Genomic DNA, 19,771 nt, shown 5'->3' on the forward strand with positions numbered 1-19,771 from the left:
CGTTAAACGACATGATTGATACAGCCTGTATGACACGGGAGCCGACTATTTTCTGAACGCAATAGGCTAAAGAGGGCGCTGTTTTCTATTTTCGCGCCGAATTCGACACGTGAAGAATTTTCCCGGGAAACACACTGTCCGACGCGCGCACACATAGTACATACAGGTCTATGTGACAAGGGCACAGGCATTTAAATCGGCGAACCAGCAGTGGACTGAAAGTAAAGTTGGCTGAGGGAGAAATTTTCCTGTTTTGAATAGAAAGATGTCTGGTTTTGATAATCAAGGGGTCTTTTACTCCGATAATTTTGGATCGGAGGGAATTCAGGAAGATGGGCAAGTTAATCGCATGGCTGTGCAGCGTCGATTTAAAGATTTTCTTCGAAAATTTCACGATGCAAACTTCACGTACAAATACAGGTAGGGTTAAATCTCATCTGGTGTCTTCGAATGAATGTTTGGCTACCTAAAACTTAAAGTTTCTTTTGTTTCTTTTAAGTTTTATTAACACATATAGGGTTTTGTCATTTTTATCAGCCTTTTTTCACCCCTTTTTCCATGTTTTATCAGTTCTTTTCCCATGTTACCAGCCCTTTTTAATATCAGCCCTTTTTTTCGGATCTTTTTACTTGGATGGTAATTCCTATTGTCTTTAGTCATGTTACATTGTCATGATTGTTAGTCCTGTTTATACAGTTCTGTGGGTGGCCATTGTTTTGGTGTGGAGGGGGTCTTCTCGATATTTCCGAGTTTTGGGGTTTTGTTTTTTCATTTCAGTCATGTCAGTTATCAATATCGATTTTTATCTGTACGGTTGTATATTACCTTAATTTTAATCACATGAATCAGGGGTAGGCATGGTAGGCCTATGGATGAGCACATCATTTGATGACAGTTTTTATACTTTTGTTTATTCCATGACAGCCCCTGCTTACATTTTAGATTGTATTTTTGAACTGTCTAAAGATTTAAAATAAATAAATAAAATAAATAAATAACAGTTAGCTAGCTTTATGGAGATTGCCTAGCGGGTAAGAACACTGGACTCATTCTCTGGTGTTTCAGAGGCAACAGTCATGACAGTGGCGTGGGTTCAAGCCCGCGCCCGGACACGTGCCCTTGAGCAAGGCACTGAACCATTATTGCTTCGTCCTTAGGATGGGACGTAAAGCTGTGGGTCCCGTGTGTTGTATAAATGCACGTAAAAGAATCAACATTGCAGCAAACACTTATCGCTAAGAAGAGAGGGGTTCGCCCTTGGTGTGTTCATCAGATTTACAACTTTTGGTACTTTTCAGGTCATAAAATAAATATGAGTGGTGGCCGGGTGTGGAATTCTTTCCTTGTTATTATAATCTTGGATTTTTTTTTCATTCAGAGATGAGCTAAAGCGACACTACAATCTGGGCCAGTTCTGGCTGGATGTAAATCTTGACGATGTGGCCAGTTTTGATGAAGATCTGGCTGATAAACTCAAGAAAAATCCTGCAGAATTTTTGCCATTTGTAAGTTGTAAATAAATGTCCACAGTATGCACCAGTTTCAATTGGGGGTTTATGGTGGCCACTTTTTTGCATTAGTACAGGGATGCCAATTTTCAGGTTTGGCCTGAATTAAGGCTTTTTCATGATTTGGAAAAACAACATCCCTTCACATAGTCTTAATGTCACCCGTTGTCCAACGGAGCCTTCTCCGTATCCAACATCTGATATGAGCAATGCAAATTTTATGCAACACCCGCGCCAGCCAATCAGAGTGGATTTTAGAATTGTGACGTCATTTCGATCAGAAGTGTGGACTAAACTTTTGATTGGTCAATTTGGCTGACCTGTTTTTGTAACACAACAGGTTCCAGAAGACATTGAAAGTGGTGATTACTTCCAAGACTTTGTATTTGTTGAGAGACAATCTCTGTTGATGTATACCCAAGTACTCCTCTTAAATAGGAGAAATGCAATAAACAGCTATTGGGGAAGGACATCGGTTTGAATCTATTCTCAACTTTGAACATGAAAGGTTACCAGAACAAACTGTATTTCTGTTTCCTCAGAGGACATATAAGAATTACTTGATACAAACCTGTAACCATGGTAACTCGCTAATGCGGGTGACACCCCCAACCGCTTTGAACGATGATAGAAATGTAGGTTTTTAGATTCCAGTTATTTCATTTTCATATCTCTAAAATGACTGGTCTTTCTTTTCGATTGCTTTATCTTCAGTTTGAGGATGCGGCTAAAGAGATGGCGGACGAGGTCACCAGGCCACGCCCAGAAGGGGAGGAGGGAGTCCAGGAGGAAGTGGAGGATATTCAAATTATGTTGAACTCCGAGGCTAACCCCATCTCCATCCGAAACCTGAAGGTAATGAGACCCAAGTCATACCTGTACGCCTTGGCCAGGTTTGGTGAGAGCACTATCTGTGGGCTCCTTCAACGGCCAGAGAAGGAGAGTTAATTGGGGGAGACCTAGACTGGTTCCCGGTCCATCCACTGCAGATTTCAAATGATCCAAAGTTATTGGGGGCTGAGATACCATCACAAGTTAAATTTGAATGTATTCGCGCGCCAACCACACCTAATGCTCGCGCAAAGATGCTGTGGCTAATAGCTTTGGCACATTCAAGAAGTCATGCGTACTATGCGCGAACTAGTACAGTACAGTATGCACTCGCTGTGTGTCCCGTCCACTGGGCTCTCAAAAGAAGTAAAAATGCACCCTCTTTTGTTGGCGCACGGAGCCCATAGTCCATCGCAGTGCCGCAGTTGTATTGGTGTAATGCCAAACTACGCGTAAAGACTGAGTGCACTGGTGCAGTTGACCGAGCTTATGACGTTTCCAAGCCATTGCTAAGATTGGCGGGGCTTATGACCAATCCCGATCGGTCATTGTTCCATCTAAAGTATGGCGGCAGCGCGTCCATGTCGGCACGTCCATGGGTGCGCGTAATATGCCGAGTGTGTTCTCTATTTATTTTTTTTAAAAATATAACTCTATGAATGGGCAAAAGTGGTTTGAATGTAGACACAAAGGCTTGAGATTGAAAGTAGAAACATTTTAGTGTCTTTCTTTAATAGAAGAATGCGCCTGATGTGACTGCGTATTTGACAGAAATGGTGCTTAAACTCCATTGTTCATGCAAATTATGCAAAGCAACTTTTGACATACCGTTAACATTTACATTGAAATTTGCATTCACTTTTGTGCTTAGTATGAACCCCTTTTAAGAATCTGTCAATAAGTGTTGCATATTTGTAACACTGACTGAGCATTTACTCGTGGCGTCACTAGTGAAGTCACATTCCTGTCAAAATAAAGTTAATTTTATGACTATTTGTTGTCCACATTGCAGTCTGACCAGGTGTCTCGCCTGATCAAGATACCGGGCATTGTTATCGCTGCATCGGCCATCAGGGCTAAGGCAACCAAGATCACCATTCAGTGCAGAGGCTGTCGTAACTTCATCCCCAAGCTGTCCGTTAAACCAGGACTGGAGGGGTACACCATGCCGCGCAAGTGTAACACGTAAGTGCATTAAGATCTTTTCAGTCGATGTATACAGCAAGCCGACAGTCTCTTTCAACAAATGGCGACTGCTCAATGTTTATCATGCATTGTGTGAATTCCTTCAAATTATTGGCATAACTAGAAGTCAAAAAGTTACAATGTACCGTCAAGGGTTTTAAGTGTGTTTTGTTTTTTCTGAGGAATTTTACATTAGTTGTATGTGCTATTTTTTCCGTCAATTCATTTTTGGTATTTCTTGACAGTTTTTTGAAGGGGTAAATTTTTATGCCCCGCGGCGAAGCCGAAGGGGCATACTGTTTCCGCCTTGTCCTTCCGTGGGTGGGTGTGTGGGTGGGTGGGTGTGTGTGTGTGTCCGGACAAATCTTGTCAGCGCGATAACTTGAGAAATACTTAACATATGAACTTCAAATTTGGTTTGTGGATTGTTCTTGGTAATCCTAAGAAGCCTTTTCCATTTGGGGCCAAAAGGCCAAAGGTCAAGTTCACAGTGGCTAAAACAATAGAAATCTTGTCAGCGCGATAACTTGAGAAATACTTAACATATGAACTTCAAATTTGGTTTGTGGATTGTTCTTGGTAATCCTAAGAAGCCTTTTCCATTTGGGGCCAAAAGGCCAAAGGTCAAGTTCACAGTGGCTAAAACAATAGAAATCTTGTCAGCGCGATAACTTGAGAAATACTTAACATATGAACTTCAAATTTGGTTTGTGGATTGTTCTTGGTAATCCTAAGAAGCCTTTTCCATTTGGGGCCAAAAGGCCAAAGGTCAAGTTCACAGTGGCTAAAACAATAGAAATCTTGTCAGCGCGATAACTTGAGAAATACTTTACATGTGAACTTCAAATTTGGTTTGTGAATTGTTTTTGGCAATCCTAAGAAGCCTTTTGCATTTGGGGCCAAAAGGCCTAAGGTCAAGTTCACAGTGGCTAAAACAATAGAAATCTTGTCAGCGCGATAACTTGAGAAATACTTTACATGTGAACTTCAAATTTGGTTTGTGGATTGTTCTTGGCAATCCTAAGAAGCCTATTGCATTTGGGGCCAAAGGGTCAAGGGTCAAGTTCACAGTGGCTAAAACAATAGAAATCTTGTCAGCGCGATAACTTGAGAAATACTTAACATATGAACTTCAAATTTGGTTTGTGGATTGTTCTTGGTAATCCTAAGAAGCCTATTGAATTTGGGGCCAAAAGGTCAAGGGTCAAGTTCACAGTGGCTAAAACAATAGAAATCATGTATTTATTCTGAGATTATAGGGATTAGGGATTAATTCATATAAAACCTACAGAAGACACTAATGCTGTCAATGAATGTTCCATGTGACCAAGGTACATGTAAGTTGATGTTAAAAGAGTGGTGTTATGTCATGGGAACTGTCACCGTTGCGGGGCATTTGTGTTTGTAAACACACCTGACTTGTTTATTTTGTCTCTTAACGAAAAGATAAATAAATGGTCAGTTTTGAAATAAGGATTCTGTCAGTTTTGAAACCTACTTGTGAAAAGGTTTACTTGTGAAAAGCAGGGTGTGTTAAAGGAAATTTCCAATTGCTCGAGAGCATCAAAAGATTCATTTCATGACGCCTGATCACAAGAGGTGTAATGTTCAATTAGAAACCTAATACAGTTAATGTTGGAGAATCAATTCAGTTCATAACTTTGTCTTCTTGATTCACACCACAAACAGAGTGAAGAGTCTGTCCAAATATAGTCATTTTTTGGTTTCCTTGTAACTTTTAATGAACGTAGCCGTAGGTCCCGTTTGTTGTGTAATGCATGTTAAAGAACCCAGTAACACTTATCGCTAAGAGGAGGATTTTGCCCCGGTGTTTCTAGCCGCAGCTACTTAATGTGCCGCAGCACCTTGTAAACCATTATAAAGGTGCTACATAATGGTTCTCATATTTCTCATGTACTTCATTTACCTGTCTCTAATAATAGACATAATTTCCAGCGCCTTGAGTACCTAATTTCTTGTAGATACGTGCGCTATATAAGACTTCGGTATTATTTGTCTTATTATTATAAAAGATGACCACAACTAGGATCAACAGACTTCTTTTCATGTTTCCTTGACAGAGATCAAGCAGGCCGACCCTCATGCCCCTTGGATCCATACTTCATTGTCCCAGACAAGTGCAAGTGTGTGGACTACCAAGTCTTGAAGTTACAGGAGTGTCCTGAGGATGTACCCAATGGTGAATTGCCCAGGCACATCCAGTTGTACTGCGACAGGTAAGCATGTCTATTATTGTATAGTTTTTACAAACACGTGTTATGTACACATGTATTTTTATCCACAATTAGGATTCCATGGTTGTAGTCAAGTCTATCGCAGGTCTGGTTCCAAGTAAATCACAAGTCAAGTTACTTATTTTTTTTTAGACAATGAGAAGAAATTACAGCTTTAGAGGTGGGAAGAAAACCCAAGAAGAATATTCTGGGGGAAACCCACGGAATCAGGTAGGGACTGAAAACCCAATCCACATATTGGCCCTGGCAAGATTCAAACCCGGGTCACAGCGGTAGAAGGAAAGTACCGCTATGCCAACAAGTAGCAAGAGATGAACAATAGCAAGGAATGCTTTGGTCGCAGTTTGTTTGAATAGCTTGTGACTTGACTCGGGACTGGCAGACTTGTGTGATTGACTTGTGAGGACTCTGCAGGATTCTGCACCCAATGTTTTTGACTTGTCACATATATCAAGGTGTATAAAGCCCGGTTCATACTTCATGCGAAAGCGAATGCGAAGCGAATTTGACTTCATAAAACATTCGTTGCGAAATTCGCCCGAGTTGAAATATGTTCAATTTTTACGAATTCGCAGCGCGAATACTTGCCACGACGTCACAAATGCGCGTTCGCTTTCGCGCAGAGTATGAACCGGGCTTTATGCATCTCAAGCCTAAAATGCATCACATCCAGCAAAACCATTTTGCTAAATTACAAAACCTCAGATTGTATTGAAATAACAGGGCAACGTGAGAACTTTAAAAGATGACTTCTTTTCCGTCTGTTTGGAATGAAACCTCCAGGTATTTGTGTGAGCGTGTTGTCCCCGGTAACCGTGTCACCATCATGGGCGTGTACGCTATCAAAAAGATGGGACCAGTTTCAAAGGTAAGGAATGGTTGCCATTGGCAACAGAGCATTTCACAAAATGTTCGTCATGCAAATTTAATGCACCAATCTGAATGACTGACGATTTCACACCCCTGTTGTTTACAGAAAGCAGCATAGACTGGCTGTGACTGTTTATACTTTGACCATAGGTGATTGATATTAAAGACAGCAGTGCCTACCAGTTGCCTGCTTTTGTCTGTTGATGGAATTTGACTAATCACATTGTTTACAGGAAATAATTATGATCCAACTGTTGGTGACTAGCCTGTGTATAGAGGGGAGGCCAGCGAACAGGATTGATATGGGGTGTGAAATCTCAGCTTTAATGCTGATTTTAGTTTTTTGTTTTGGATTTCAGCTTGTTTTCAGCTTTCTCCCTCACTTGCTGTGTACAAAAGTATAGGAGATTTCCAAAGTTCAGCTTCTTTACACCTTTTTTCATTTATTTTCAGCTATATTTATAAGTGGTCGGTCACACCCCTGAAACAGGGAGCTCTTAACCTTTAAAAACCGTCACTCGATTAGTTTTGACTTCTGCAATGGCTTTGTTGAATTTACTAGCCAGAGAGGGAGGGGTTTAACCAGGTAGCGCCAAAGGCCGTGTATACACGCAAAAGTTTTGCGATATTCCGAACGGATGACAAATAAACACGCAGGGAGCGAGGCCGGAATTATCTGTCAACGACCCGCTTGCAGTGAGCGAGGCTTGAAGTATGAGTATGCTGCCCGAGGGTGATGGCTTCAACCCGCCTGGCTTGAGGTCGAGTGAAAAGTAATCCCACGCTTCGTTCTGTTCTTGTCAAAATAATAACGGTGTGAACTGGTTAAGGCACTTAGGCACAGAATCTGCAAACAATGTGCAATTTTACATAGTGACTGATGGGATGCAAATTATTTCATTTACAGAGGTCACGTTCAGACAAGGTGGCCGTGGGCATTCGCAGTCCCTACATCCGCGTGGTGGGCTTTGAGGTAGACACGGAAGGTCCGGGCCGTAGCTCTGGCGTTCCCCTCTTATCGGAGGAAGAAGAGGAATTCCGTCAACTGGCCGCCAATCCCAACGTCTACGAGCTCATCGCCAAGAGCATAGCGCCCTCTATCTACGGCAGCATCGGTGAGCGTTTACAACATTGCGTGCGTGCTTTCCAGGGATGATACACCAAAGGTTTTCCAAAATAGAGCAGCAATTAGCAAATGTTTCTTCAAACTTTGAAGCATGCCCTTCATATTATTCAAATACGTTTTGATTAGATTTCACTCGATTAGATTTCTACTTAGTAGTGCAAGAAGGTTGTCCCTGATTGTGATAAATTTGGGTCTACTTCACAGATATAAAGAAGGCCATTGCCTGTCTCCTGATTGGTGGATCCCGTAAGCGTATGCCCGACGGTTTGACGCGTCGCGGTGACATCAATCTTTTGTTGCTTGGTGACCCCGGAACGGCCAAGAGTCAGCTGCTGAAATTTGTGGAGAAAGTTTCGCCAATTGGGGTAAGGAATATATCTTCAGCTAGTTTCCATTACATAGTCAAAAATTATTTTTGAAGGGGATAGTATTGCAACATTTCTGGCTCTGATAATGCTTTACATGGGGTCAGGCATACCACCATAATCGGAGTCCAACAGTTTGGGTGATGGGTTTACCATATGGTGTTGGATTTTGCAAGAGTGAGGAAGGTTCCTAGTAAATCACTCATGGGGGTAGGGTTAAGCCTCATTTTGTTGGATCCGGTGACATTTATACCAGAAGAAAGACAAAAAAATATCCAGGTCGGTGAAAAGCAAATCCTTGATTGATTCTGTCTAAAAGTCCTTTTAAAGCCTAAGTCTTAAAGTAATATTGTTTATAACCTTAAGCCATGTTCCCGTTGGATTTTTTTGCCATGGCCACGCGGAAACTGAACGCCGACATTCCTAAGCTTAAATCTACTGTGCGTTCTAACTTGGACTTTTTTCAACACCGTTTATTCACCATTAGTGGCTAGCAGAAAGTTCGATTGCAGGCATTATGCACAATAACCCTTGAACTAAATGGATATAATTTTGCGCGCTAAAATAGTCAGCTACTGTCCGACGGGATGATGATAATGTCTGATAGGGGAAAGACTTCGTTATCTGTTTGTCCCCATTGGACTTAATTTTGTCATTCGACAGGAAAGTTGCAGTAAGTTAACCAAAAAAGTCCGTGGGAACACGGCTTTAGATAAGAATCCTCCAAGTCCCACCATTGTGCCGGAAAGCAGGAAATAATAAGCCAATACCACATTTTTCAAACTAAACTTTCAAGGGGATCGTTGCCCAACACACTGCCTTCCACACTCCTTCAAAAAACATCCAAAACTTCCTGGTTGATTGTGAAGGTTCAGGGAGGTTTCCAAGATGTATTTATTGGTTTGTTTCATTTGTGGTGTTTTGTTTTAGGTTTATACATCAGGTAAAGGAAGCAGTGCAGCTGGTCTGACGGCCTCTGTTATCAGAGATCCACAATCTGTAAGTACTTGACTTTTGAAAGATTTTGTTTTAATTTCTGTAAATAGTTTTGCATCAAACTTTGTGTCTTTGTAATGTCATAGAACTTACAAAATGAGTTCAGTTGCATATCGTTCCAAAGGCAAATTCAATTCATTTTTTTCTTTCAAAGTTGACACTGAACTACCCAGTGGGCTCAAACACACCGCATAATACTGCAATAAAAGCAAAACAAGAAATCAGTTATTAAAACTAACAAGTCAGGGAAAGTAGTGTCTGACGTTAGGCTGTGCATTGGAACTGGGTACCCGAGTACCCGACCACTGATGTCAGGAACCGGTTCCAGGTTATGGGATCGGTACCCTTAACCAGCTTTACAACTTCTCAGACAATGAAAGAAGAAAGGTTTTTAATGTCATTTATAAATGTCATTTATGGGAAATAAAATGAAAACCAGGCTACTGTACATGGGAAAAACAAAACAGATTCACGTTTATGACGCTTGCTAAAATGAAATTTACACCGTAAAGCTATAGGGCTCATTGTACACACTTGTAGCTTGCTGTATTGACGCACCAATGTTGCAGTATTGTCAGGACCTTTGTGAACAATCTGAAAAGCAACTGCCGAAATTTATATTTTGGGGTACCCGTGTTTTTTTAGATTGGGTACCCCATTCCCGTACTACCCGTGAATGCACACCCCTAGTCTGATGGCGCACCTGCCCCCTCCCAATCTGGCCTAATCTAAGTAATTTTGAAAACGGACAGCAACATTGCCAATGGTTGGCGAGAATTTTGAAAACCACTTTTGTTCTTCACCAAAGGTAGTGACAACGTCATCAACCTGTTACAAAATGCAAGAAGAAAAAAATGTTTTGAGGAGAAGTCAATTCTGAATATATATTTTTTTGAAGAGAGGCTATAGAGATGAAGTGTGTCAATGACATGTCTTGTATACTGTTAATGTGTCGTTCTTGTGGCTTAACTTGTGAATGGACTTTACTTGTGACCTGACTTGTGATGCACTTCTGATGGACTTGACTACCCCACAGTTACCAACTGACGCATCTAGAAACAAATCTCTGAGTTCTTCTTATGCATGAAACACGTCATCTTTTATGACTTGGGGACAAAGAAAGTGTATTGTGGACCCTTTCTTTCAATATCCTTTAAGTTTTTTAATTTTTTGATGATGCAGCGGAATTTCATAATGGAGGGCGGGGCCATGGTCTTGGCTGACGGGGGCGTGGTCTGCATCGACGAATTTGACAAGATGCGAGAGGACGACCGCGTGGCTATCCACGAGGCCATGGAGCAACAGACCATCTCCATCGCCAAGGCAGGCATCACTACCACGCTCAACTCACGGGCGTCGGTCCTGGCCGCGGCCAATTCGGTGTTCGGACGCTGGGATGACACTAAGGGAGATGATGTAAGCTTGTGTTCATTTGTGCCAATAAGCTACAAGTAATCTTTTTTACTGTTACTGTACCCTATACATATTCTTTTTCCTTTTTTTTACATCAAAAAAAGGGAAAGCGGCCAGACTAGAGAGAATATATTTCGCTGGTTCACACAATTTAGAATCACCTCAAGTTTAAACTGAATGCCTCAGTTTAGAACATTACATATATACTCATGAGTTAAGCCTAGTTTCCATATTGATGTTAAGCTTTTGCAGACTACGCGGAACTGTATGCAACCGGTCGTCTGCAAGATAGTTTGCATCTGTCTGGGTTTTCATTGATATTTCCACATGAAATGTTTCCATATGTCTGCGTTGCAGTTTGGGTCTTGTTTGCGTTTCTTAAAGGGAAAATACAACATTTGCAAACATCAAAAAATAAAACTACCAAATCATTTTGAAATACCTTGCTGGACTGTAAGTGAATGACAGTGTAAAGCATCCTGTAAAATCATGGCACCTGGTTTACTGTCATTTTCAAGAAAAGTGGTATTTTTGTATCAATTTCCAACGCTGATCGGCCGATCAGCGTTGGAAAAAACTGGGTTTTTTTCCAATCGATTACACACCTATGAACGGGTACAAGCCAGCTAGACTGGTTCCCTGACCTTACATTTCCCCAATGTATGTAAACTGCTCTGTTTCTTCTTAAATGGAGTCAGGGAACCAGACTACAGGAAAATGATTGTTTTTCTTGGTTTTTATAGCATTTTTGAACCCAAAACCTCAAAAAAGTCAGTGTAACTATATTTGCTATATATTTCCAACCCCCCAATTCCATCCATTTCTGAAAATTACAGCAAAAGCAAATGATGTATATTCCCTTTAAGACGATAAGGAAACCAGGCTTTAGTCAGTGATGCAGTCTTCCAGTAAAGTGACTCAGTCAGGGAACAATATGCTGGTCCTCACATTCCCATGAACATCAATGTCTATCAGGAATGTACTCGAGGGTTAGTTGTGCATGGATCTAATGGGAAGTTGGGTGGCCGAATCTTCCACGTGATTTTAAAATTTGCCTTGACCTTTTTTTTTTCCTCTTCAGAACATTGACTTCATGCCTACCATTCTGTCACGTTTTGATATGATCTTCATTGTCAAGGATGAGCATGATGAGGAAAAAGACATGGTAAGACATAGTTTAATGTGGAGGACAAAGATCTGCACTGACGCAACAATATTGTTGGAGGCAGTGTTTCCCCTGCCTATTCAAATGTTAGGTGGCCCACCTCGCTACTTTCAGTGACCACCTCGCTCAATTTTTGCCAATATCACCACCTCGCTTTGAAGATTGGCAGAAAAGGAAATATCAATTGAAAAATTTTCATTTTGTGTAATATATTGAGCGTTTTCCTTTACCTCCATGTATCAAGAACTCACAATTTCGATGTGTTTTTGGAATCATCGCGCATTTTTGTGAGCGCTGCATTTTTTTCAGTTTGCAGACTGCGTAAATTTCATTTCAATCATCAACTTGAATTGTTACCACCTCGCTCAGTTCATTAGCCAGGGGAAACACTGGTTGGAGGGATTTAATGTGTTTCAAATGTGGTTACAGATGAACTAGCTGTGATATGAAAGAATTTTTTTTTTCTCATATCAATTCGTCACATTTTTCCATACTGGCGAACAGGTAGCACCGCGCCTTATCCAAACCGGCGAACAGGAATACAATTGTGTATACCTGTTCCCCAGTATGGAAAAGGCGCGGTGCTAGCTGTTCGTCCAGTATGGAAAAAAAGGCGACGAATCGTCAACTTTCAAAAAGTCCACTTGTTACTGGTTTTGTGACAATTTTCTATTGACTAGTCTTCATTTTCTATTGACTAGACACTGAAGTAATTCGAAAACGGCTGGTACAATCGATACTTTGACGCAGTCACTCCAAATTGTTTCAAATGGCAAACTTTTTGATGTTCTTAATTGAGATCTTCAGAATAATTGGGTTTGGTGCAACTCTTGAATTCCCGTCTTAAACGGTGTAGGTAACGGGAGATGCCTTTTCACTGATCTTGACATTATTAATTACTTTTTTATACAGAGGCTCGCAAAGCACGTAATGAACGTCCACATGACAGCGCAAGGCATGGCCCAACAAGGACCTTCGCAGGAAGGAGAACTTCCCCTCAACTTCCTCAAGAAGTTTATCTCCTACGTCAGAAAGTAAGGACAAAATGTTGTCAAAGTAGGAGGCGGGACAAAGACTGTCAGATTGCCAATAGACATACCAGTGTGTATTTTAAAAAGAAACTGACCATATATCCCTGAATTTTGCAAATGTGTGTTGACTCCACAGAGCTATATTAAATTACTATAGTGGTAACTCGCTGTGCAAATGAAGCCTGCTGAGTGCTATGGAAAACTTGAAATTTAGTACGGCTATTGCATATCTGGGTTTGTATTCTATACCAGGCAGTGCGTTATCGAAGTGGATCGTTACACCCAGAACTGAAATGCGCAACTAGTAAATGAGCATTTAATTTTTTTCTGCACAAACGCATGCACGTAGGCGCTGCAGAAGAGTTTTGCCGTGACATTTTTTTTTAATGGTCATACTCACAGAAAACGCGCTTACGTTGTCCGCGTATGTTGTACTTGCGCGCTACATTTAGAGTACATAATTTGAAATCCATTCTGTGTGATTTTATTATGTTCTACAAACACGCACATGAACTCAACATGTCTGCGCCCAGGACAGCTTCAAAATATCTCCGCGGGGAATGAGTAGCTAGCGCTCCAGTAATTTAATATAGCTCTATGGTTGACTCTAAAATCTGGCTAAACAGTTTACAGTTTCATGAAGCTGCTAAGCATATATATTAAATTGTTTGAACTAATATTTGCTGATGATTAAAACGCTGCTTCGATAAAACAAAATCACTACATGATGTTTTGGTGGGATACCTTTTTTGTTTTTCAACAAAAATTTGGCTTGTATTAATGAAATCTTTCTGCCAGTGAAGTGAGCCTAAGTTTGATATTGAAGATTTCCTTTTTATTGTCATTGTCTGAATTAACTTTATACATATCTGACCCATACAGTAAGTGTGGACCTCGCATCTCAGAGGCAGCAGCCGAGAAACTGAAGAACCGCTACGTTTTGATGCGCAGTGGAGCGCGAGAACACGAGAGGGAGACAGACAAGAAGACCAACATTCCAATCACTGTCAGGTCAGTTTCCATGGCAATCCTTCATTGGAAAGCTCTTTTTTCCATGGAAATACATTATATATCTCTCAAAGTTTACAAGTTACATTCTGCATTGATAAAAGTTTTCTCATTGGGGAGATGTTAATTTTAGTGTTTTTGCCCTTTGTTGAAGTAACTCATGAAAGTTTGAAAGATTATGTATCTACCACTGGTGTAGGTAAACTATGAGAAAACACTGGTCAGAGCTCTACTGCCTACCCCAGGTAACTATCCACGAAATTTCTGTTGAGATTTAACTTCAAAGCAGAATTTCACCCTGCAAGAAATTTAAGGATGTTCACAGTGTTAGTACAAAATCCCAAGTACAGAATAATGTTAGATGTTTGTCTTCTCCAACAGGCAACTTGAGGCTATTATCCGCATCACTGAGTCACTGGCCAAGATGCAGTTGAAGCCCTTTGCCTCAGAGGCCCACGTGGATGAGGCGTTGCGTCTTTTCCAAGTATCCACCCTGGATGCGGCCAGGACAGGCAACCTATCAGGTGAGTCACTCAGGGACTCCAACAATGCAGTTTAGACAGTTTTATGGAAACCATTAGACCATAATTGCGCAGTATATGTTGCAGTGTGTTGTGGGTCAGTTTGTACTGCATAAAATCCCAATTTTATATTAATGACAATAATAATAATGTGCTTATATAACGCTTTATGCGCCTATCAAATGTCGGGATTCGGTCACGTTTTTCATGCCCCAGGGTGGGGATTTTGGTCACTTAAAAACATGTTCCCATTGGCGTAGTACATGGAAAGACAATGTCTGAGATTGTCACTTACATTTTGCCTGAAGGGTGGGGATTTTGTCACTTCAAAAGTGACAATCCCCCCGTCTTGGGTGGGGCAGCCAGAGGGGGAACAGTTGATAGGCGCATTATACCAACAGTCTAAAAGCACTTTACAATTATTACCCCCTTTTTGTCAGGCCATTAGACCAGTTTTTCCAGCAGCTCGAGATCAGCGCATTCTGGTCTCGACCTTCACAGGTACCCATTTATACTCCTGGGTGGAGAGAGGCAATTGTAGTAAAGTATCTTGCCCAAGAGCACAAGCACCATGTTCACCGTTAGGGTTCGAACCCACGCACCACGGCACGTGAGTTGAACGCCGTAACCATTGGACCCCAACGCTCCACAATTTTAGCACAAACTGTCCCACAATGCAATGCAAGGTATACCTTGACCGTAATATTGCCGTAAAAGGTTATAATTTGCAGATATCGTGCAGATATTATTATAATTATTTTTTTAATATTATTTTACTTATTTTTATGTTTTTAGGTGTTGAAGGATTCACAACCCAGGAGGATCAGGAAGAACTGAACAGGATTGAAAAACAACTGAAACGCCGCTTTGCTATCGGCTCACAGGTCTCGGAACACTGCATCATTCAAGACTTCCTGCGCCAGGTGGGTCTTTGGTTCCTAGAAGAGAAGAGAGATTTTACCCGACCCTTCCCATGATCTTTGGTAGTTACTGGACACAATGGAAGTTAACCCTACCCCAAAAAGTTCATTTGGGGTTAAGTAACACATACTACAAAGTGCTACAAAAAAAATTATGTATGCGGGTACCAAAAAAACCAAAAAATACTATGAGTGCTGTGCCCACTTATAAACTGAATTACTGCATTATAACAGTTTAATACTAGCACTATTTTGTAGATTTATGAAGGGTTAGGGTAATGGACACAATGGACAGTAGCTTCTTTGTGGGCACGCAAAATAAGTCAAAATCTGTTGTCAGTGGCCAGTAAGGTATTTCAATTGCACTTGCACGTGTCAAATGTGATGACTTTTCTTTTGAGATCAAAAATTCTTTATGCAAGGGATCTTGTTTTGAAGCAAGTACCGTAATTTTCGGAATATAAGCCGCGGCTTATACGTTGATTTTGCCCATGAAAATGTTTACTGCGGCTTATACACAGGGCGGCTTATACGCCGAGCCTTGAAGAATAAAAATGAAATTCACATGTGTATTTAATGTACTGGTATAAGAAGAGATATGTTGCTGAAATGAATTATAAATTAAGAAAGTCATTAACAAACCGAAACCACGTCTCACGTAAAGGTACCGAGCGGTTAAAAAGTACGGTGATGAAAGCTGTCTTCGACACTTGCCACCAGCCGTACGTGATACTGGTACAGTGCAGCAGCGATATGCAGGCATGCTTTCCCAACAGCGGACCACACCATTTGTGGTAACAAAGGGGTGTTCTTTATTGGGAACAATAATTACCAATATTTTCGCTGTTTAAAAAAAAAGAAAAAAGACCACTACAATTTTTATGGCGTTCGAAACATTTTTGTATTACATAATCAGTTGTTCAACGTCACAATATATTTTGTTTTCTTGAAATGTATTCAAGAAACTATGTAAAACTCAAAAGAGGGACTAAATCACCCCTTACAAAATTAATGGAATCGTCTATTAAAATGTCCGCTTCGTTTTGACTATTTCCAAAGAAAGTTACGATCGAAACTTGAATTTTTCTCGCAACTAATCGCAACAATTTGATAAGTTTTGAGGTAAAAACGGACCTGTTTATTCTTAGGACAAAACAAATCAGCATCTGTTGCCACAAAGCAAGATTTGTAGCGCTCCAGTCAGACAACACACGGTGGGTTTCATACTCTCTCACGTGCTGTGGGAAAATGTTGTCATTCACCGGCGTGCGTGGCGCAGGCTGCCGGGCTATGACGGGGCAGCCGGCAGCAGTTCCCGGTGTTTATTTCTCATCAATTCCCATATTTGTTTGTAAAAGTATCAATTGTAAATGATTTGATATAACTTTTGTGGTCCTTTTAATAGCTTCTGTAGTGTGAATGGAACTGGTTCAGAGCATTTTGACTAGAATTTGGAGGCCTTACAAAATTGAAACCGCAGCGGTCGGTGCGGCTTATACGCCGGTGTGGCTTATACGCCGACTTCAAATCTTAATTTGCAGATTTTTGCGTGCTGCGGCTTATACGCCGCGCGGCTTATATTCCGAAAATTACGGTACACAATGTCAAAATATTTGGACAGCACCATGTTTTGTATGCTAAATTTTGTCCTCACTTGTCTCTCTGTTATTTTACAGAAATATCCCGAGCGTTCCATCTACAAGGTTCTGCATCTGATGATGCGAAGAGGGGAAATTCAGTACCGCATGCAACGTAAGATGCTGTACCGCTTGAAGTAAGAAGTGGAAGCGGGGTTGGAAAAGTGTGAATAACAGTGTCAAGACTGAAAAACTTTTACTTTGTCAAGATCACTTCAAGCCGGTATAAATTGTTGCACATATGTGTCTAAAATTCATAACTTATGAAGGTGTAATGTTATGCCAAGGTTGAATGATCAGCCACTTCTGGACTGGTTCCTGTCCTGTAGTCAAGAACATACAATATTTCAGGGTACCAGTCTAAACTGCTTCATTATAGGACAGTTTTGTTTATAGATGAAAAGGTCATCATGGAAAAGGTAGACAGTGTAACAATCAATTTATTGTTTTGTTTTTATCCCCCTGGCTGTAGGCAAGAGAAGGGGATCTTGCGATAGTGTATTCCTTCTGTCCGTGTGTTCCATGTTGGTTAGGTTAACTGTTTAGTGCTGTCATATGAAAAGTCTTAAAGTAATCTTGGGTAGGAGGACTTCAGATGACTTGAGAAATTTGAGGTCAAAGGTCATCTAGGGGTCAAATGAGGTCGTTGTTTTGGTTGGGTCAACTGAAAAGTGTGCCTGCTACCTGACTGTATATATACTGCCAGCATGCCAGGGGATCACGCAAGTTTAACTTGCAGTATATTTCAATTTAGTTTTAAGTTTTAAAGTTGGGTCTCAATTTTTCAAATGCTTGAAAATTAACAAGTTGTGACAGCACTGGTTAATAGTGAAAAGTATTTGAAAGATGGCACAAAGATTCATTAATTGATAGGTGTTCCGTAACTGACAGTTGGTTGAAATGTAATCTGTACAATTTCAGCAACCATACTGTTTAAGCACTCAATTCGGTGATTAAAACAGATGAGCTCTACCTGTAATACAATTTGCCAACTTATATATGAACTTGAAAATACCATAGGAATTGAATGGATTGTAGTATACTGAAGTTATTTATGTTGTGTTGTTGCGCTTAACCTGATTAAGCAGATGTTATTGCCAATCGTTATGGCTGGATGAATCACTTTACTACGGCTTGTTTGTTTGTTATTATTCAGCTGTTGGTCGAGATAGCCCACAAAAGTCTTTTGATTTGTTTCAAGTGGGGCTCCTGGATAGAAGATATAGAATTAAATTACAGTTTTAGTGGTGGGAGGAAAATCCCAGAAAGATATTTTATGGAAAACGCACAGAATCAGGCAGGGACTGAAAACCCAATCCACATACTGGCCCAGGCAGGATTCGAACCCGTGTCACAGCGGTGGAAGGCGAGGAAAGTACTGCTATTAAGCCAACCTTATTATCCTGATCGACTTCATTGGTCAATAATTGAAAATTATTCTGATATACGTGTACAGGATTCTGTTGCACGAAGTACTCGTGCTACTCGGCTGTGTTGTGGAATTACTTTTCAGGAGTGCAGTTCAAAATATTATTAACATGTTGATTAGGTTTCTATATATAGCGATGTAATTATGCAGGGACTTCATTTTTGACCAGCAAAACTACAAAGTAATGTATGATGATCCCTCGTCTTTACATAGAATCATTTGAATATTAATAAACTCTGAAACAAGTGATAACCTGTTTTGTTGCCAAAAAGAAAGGAACCAGAATATGAGATTATAATGTAGTTTTCCCGTACTATATTTAATGTTGTTGGTATATTTTAAAAAAAATAAAACTCACGTGTCATGTCCCAAAGGCCAAAATTTACATGATTTACAGTTTAAATATGCATTGAATGCAATTTAGGGGTATTAGAAATATAAAAGGGACAAGATCTAAAATATTTAAAATACAAAACGGGAAAAAGAAAATTACAACACTACACCACCCAAAATAAAGTACACGAGAAAGAGGTAAATTTAGAACATATTAATCTGATAAATTATTAAATAAAAACCACCAGAGTTGAACAGGCTGATGGACGAGGGAGATGGTTAAAAAAAAATGGAATTAAAAACGTTAATATAGTTTGAAATTGTTCCTATTAATGGTAAAACTTTGTCCCGTTCTGTATCTATTTCTTTGAAGATTTATATTGTATTGGTTGTGTTTTTCGTGAGAAAGGTCATTGTCTTTTTGACAGAGTAACATGTGACCCCAAAAAGATCATACGATGTGTTTTAGCAGCATCAAACGTGTCATTTGGCTTGATATAAAAACAGTCGCATTAAATTGAAATTTCACTTACCATAAATGAACTTTGGTACATTCTTTGTATTTTGTTAGTTCCTCAAAATGGTGTTTTGACAATTAAACCAGTGATTCAAGAAGAAAATCTTATTAGGACAAGTTTCTTATTCGTCATAACTTGATAATTTGGAAATTATCTTTGACAACAAAACGAAACCAATTTGCCATTCAGGTTACCATATTCAATTATATGCACATTCAAATATCTTGTCAATGCCTATCTAGAAAAATAATCTAATACTTGAGACAAGAAATTGTAGTTAGGGCCTATGTTATAACAAGTCAGATTTTAAAATAACTAGACAGTGCAGCGATGTAAATTCTATTGCCTATAATAAATTTCAATTGCCTAATGTAAGTTCAATTGCCTAATTTCAGGTTTGTTTCAGATAGTAAATGACATTTGGCACCATACATCTGTACACTTTTCCTTCATACCCCAAATTTCAGGCAAAAATGTCAAAAAAGTCCACTTTTATCCGCACCAGTGGAATCGTTGCCGTACAGGGATCCGTGCACGCGATGCACCCCTGTATTAAAATTCCCATATACACCAGTGCTAAATGCCCATACTTCAAAATTCTTTTTAAAATACTCGGAACTCTCACAGGTATTTAAGCTGCACAGAAAAATGATGATCAAC

The 19,771-nt window shown here is 40.1% G+C and overlaps 1 protein-coding gene across 1 annotated transcript; it reads left to right on the forward strand.

Moving 5' to 3' along the window:
- The first annotated feature begins 107 nt into the window (after positions 1 to 107).
- On the forward strand, positions 108 to 19,486 carry LOC119741031 (DNA replication licensing factor mcm5-like). The gene is made up of 16 exons (XM_038216625.1): positions 108 to 420; positions 1,379 to 1,505; positions 2,223 to 2,363; positions 3,352 to 3,524; positions 5,606 to 5,761; positions 6,563 to 6,647; positions 7,557 to 7,764; positions 7,980 to 8,140; positions 9,071 to 9,139; positions 10,319 to 10,552; positions 11,631 to 11,714; positions 12,627 to 12,748; positions 13,628 to 13,756; positions 14,135 to 14,277; positions 15,070 to 15,197; positions 16,871 to 19,486. The coding sequence occupies exons 1-16, from the start codon at positions 266 to 268 to the stop codon at positions 16,970 to 16,972; spliced, it is 2,217 nt and encodes a 738-aa protein (XP_038072553.1). The 5' UTR covers positions 108 to 265; the 3' UTR covers positions 16,973 to 19,486.
- Positions 19,487 to 19,771: the final 285 nt, after the last annotated feature.

Source organism: Patiria miniata, unplaced genomic scaffold (genome assembly GCF_015706575.1).
Source record: "Patiria miniata isolate m_02_andy unplaced genomic scaffold, ASM1570657v1 HiC_scaffold_5, whole genome shotgun sequence".
Taxonomy (NCBI): domain Eukaryota; kingdom Metazoa; phylum Echinodermata; class Asteroidea; order Valvatida; family Asterinidae; genus Patiria; species Patiria miniata.

Bases quoted from the DNA above. Each gene is read 5' to 3' on its own strand.
- LOC119741031 (XM_038216625.1), top strand. From the start codon at position 266: ATGTCTGGTTTTGATAATCAAGGGGTCTTTTACTCCGATAATTTTGGA. The intron at 7,765-7,979 runs GTGAGCGTTTAC...TCTACTTCACAG, and splicing joins CTCTATCTACGGCAGCATCG to ATATAAAGAAGGCCATTGCC. The intron at 15,198-16,870 runs GTGGGTCTTTGG...GTTATTTTACAG, and splicing joins TTCAAGACTTCCTGCGCCAG to AAATATCCCGAGCGTTCCAT.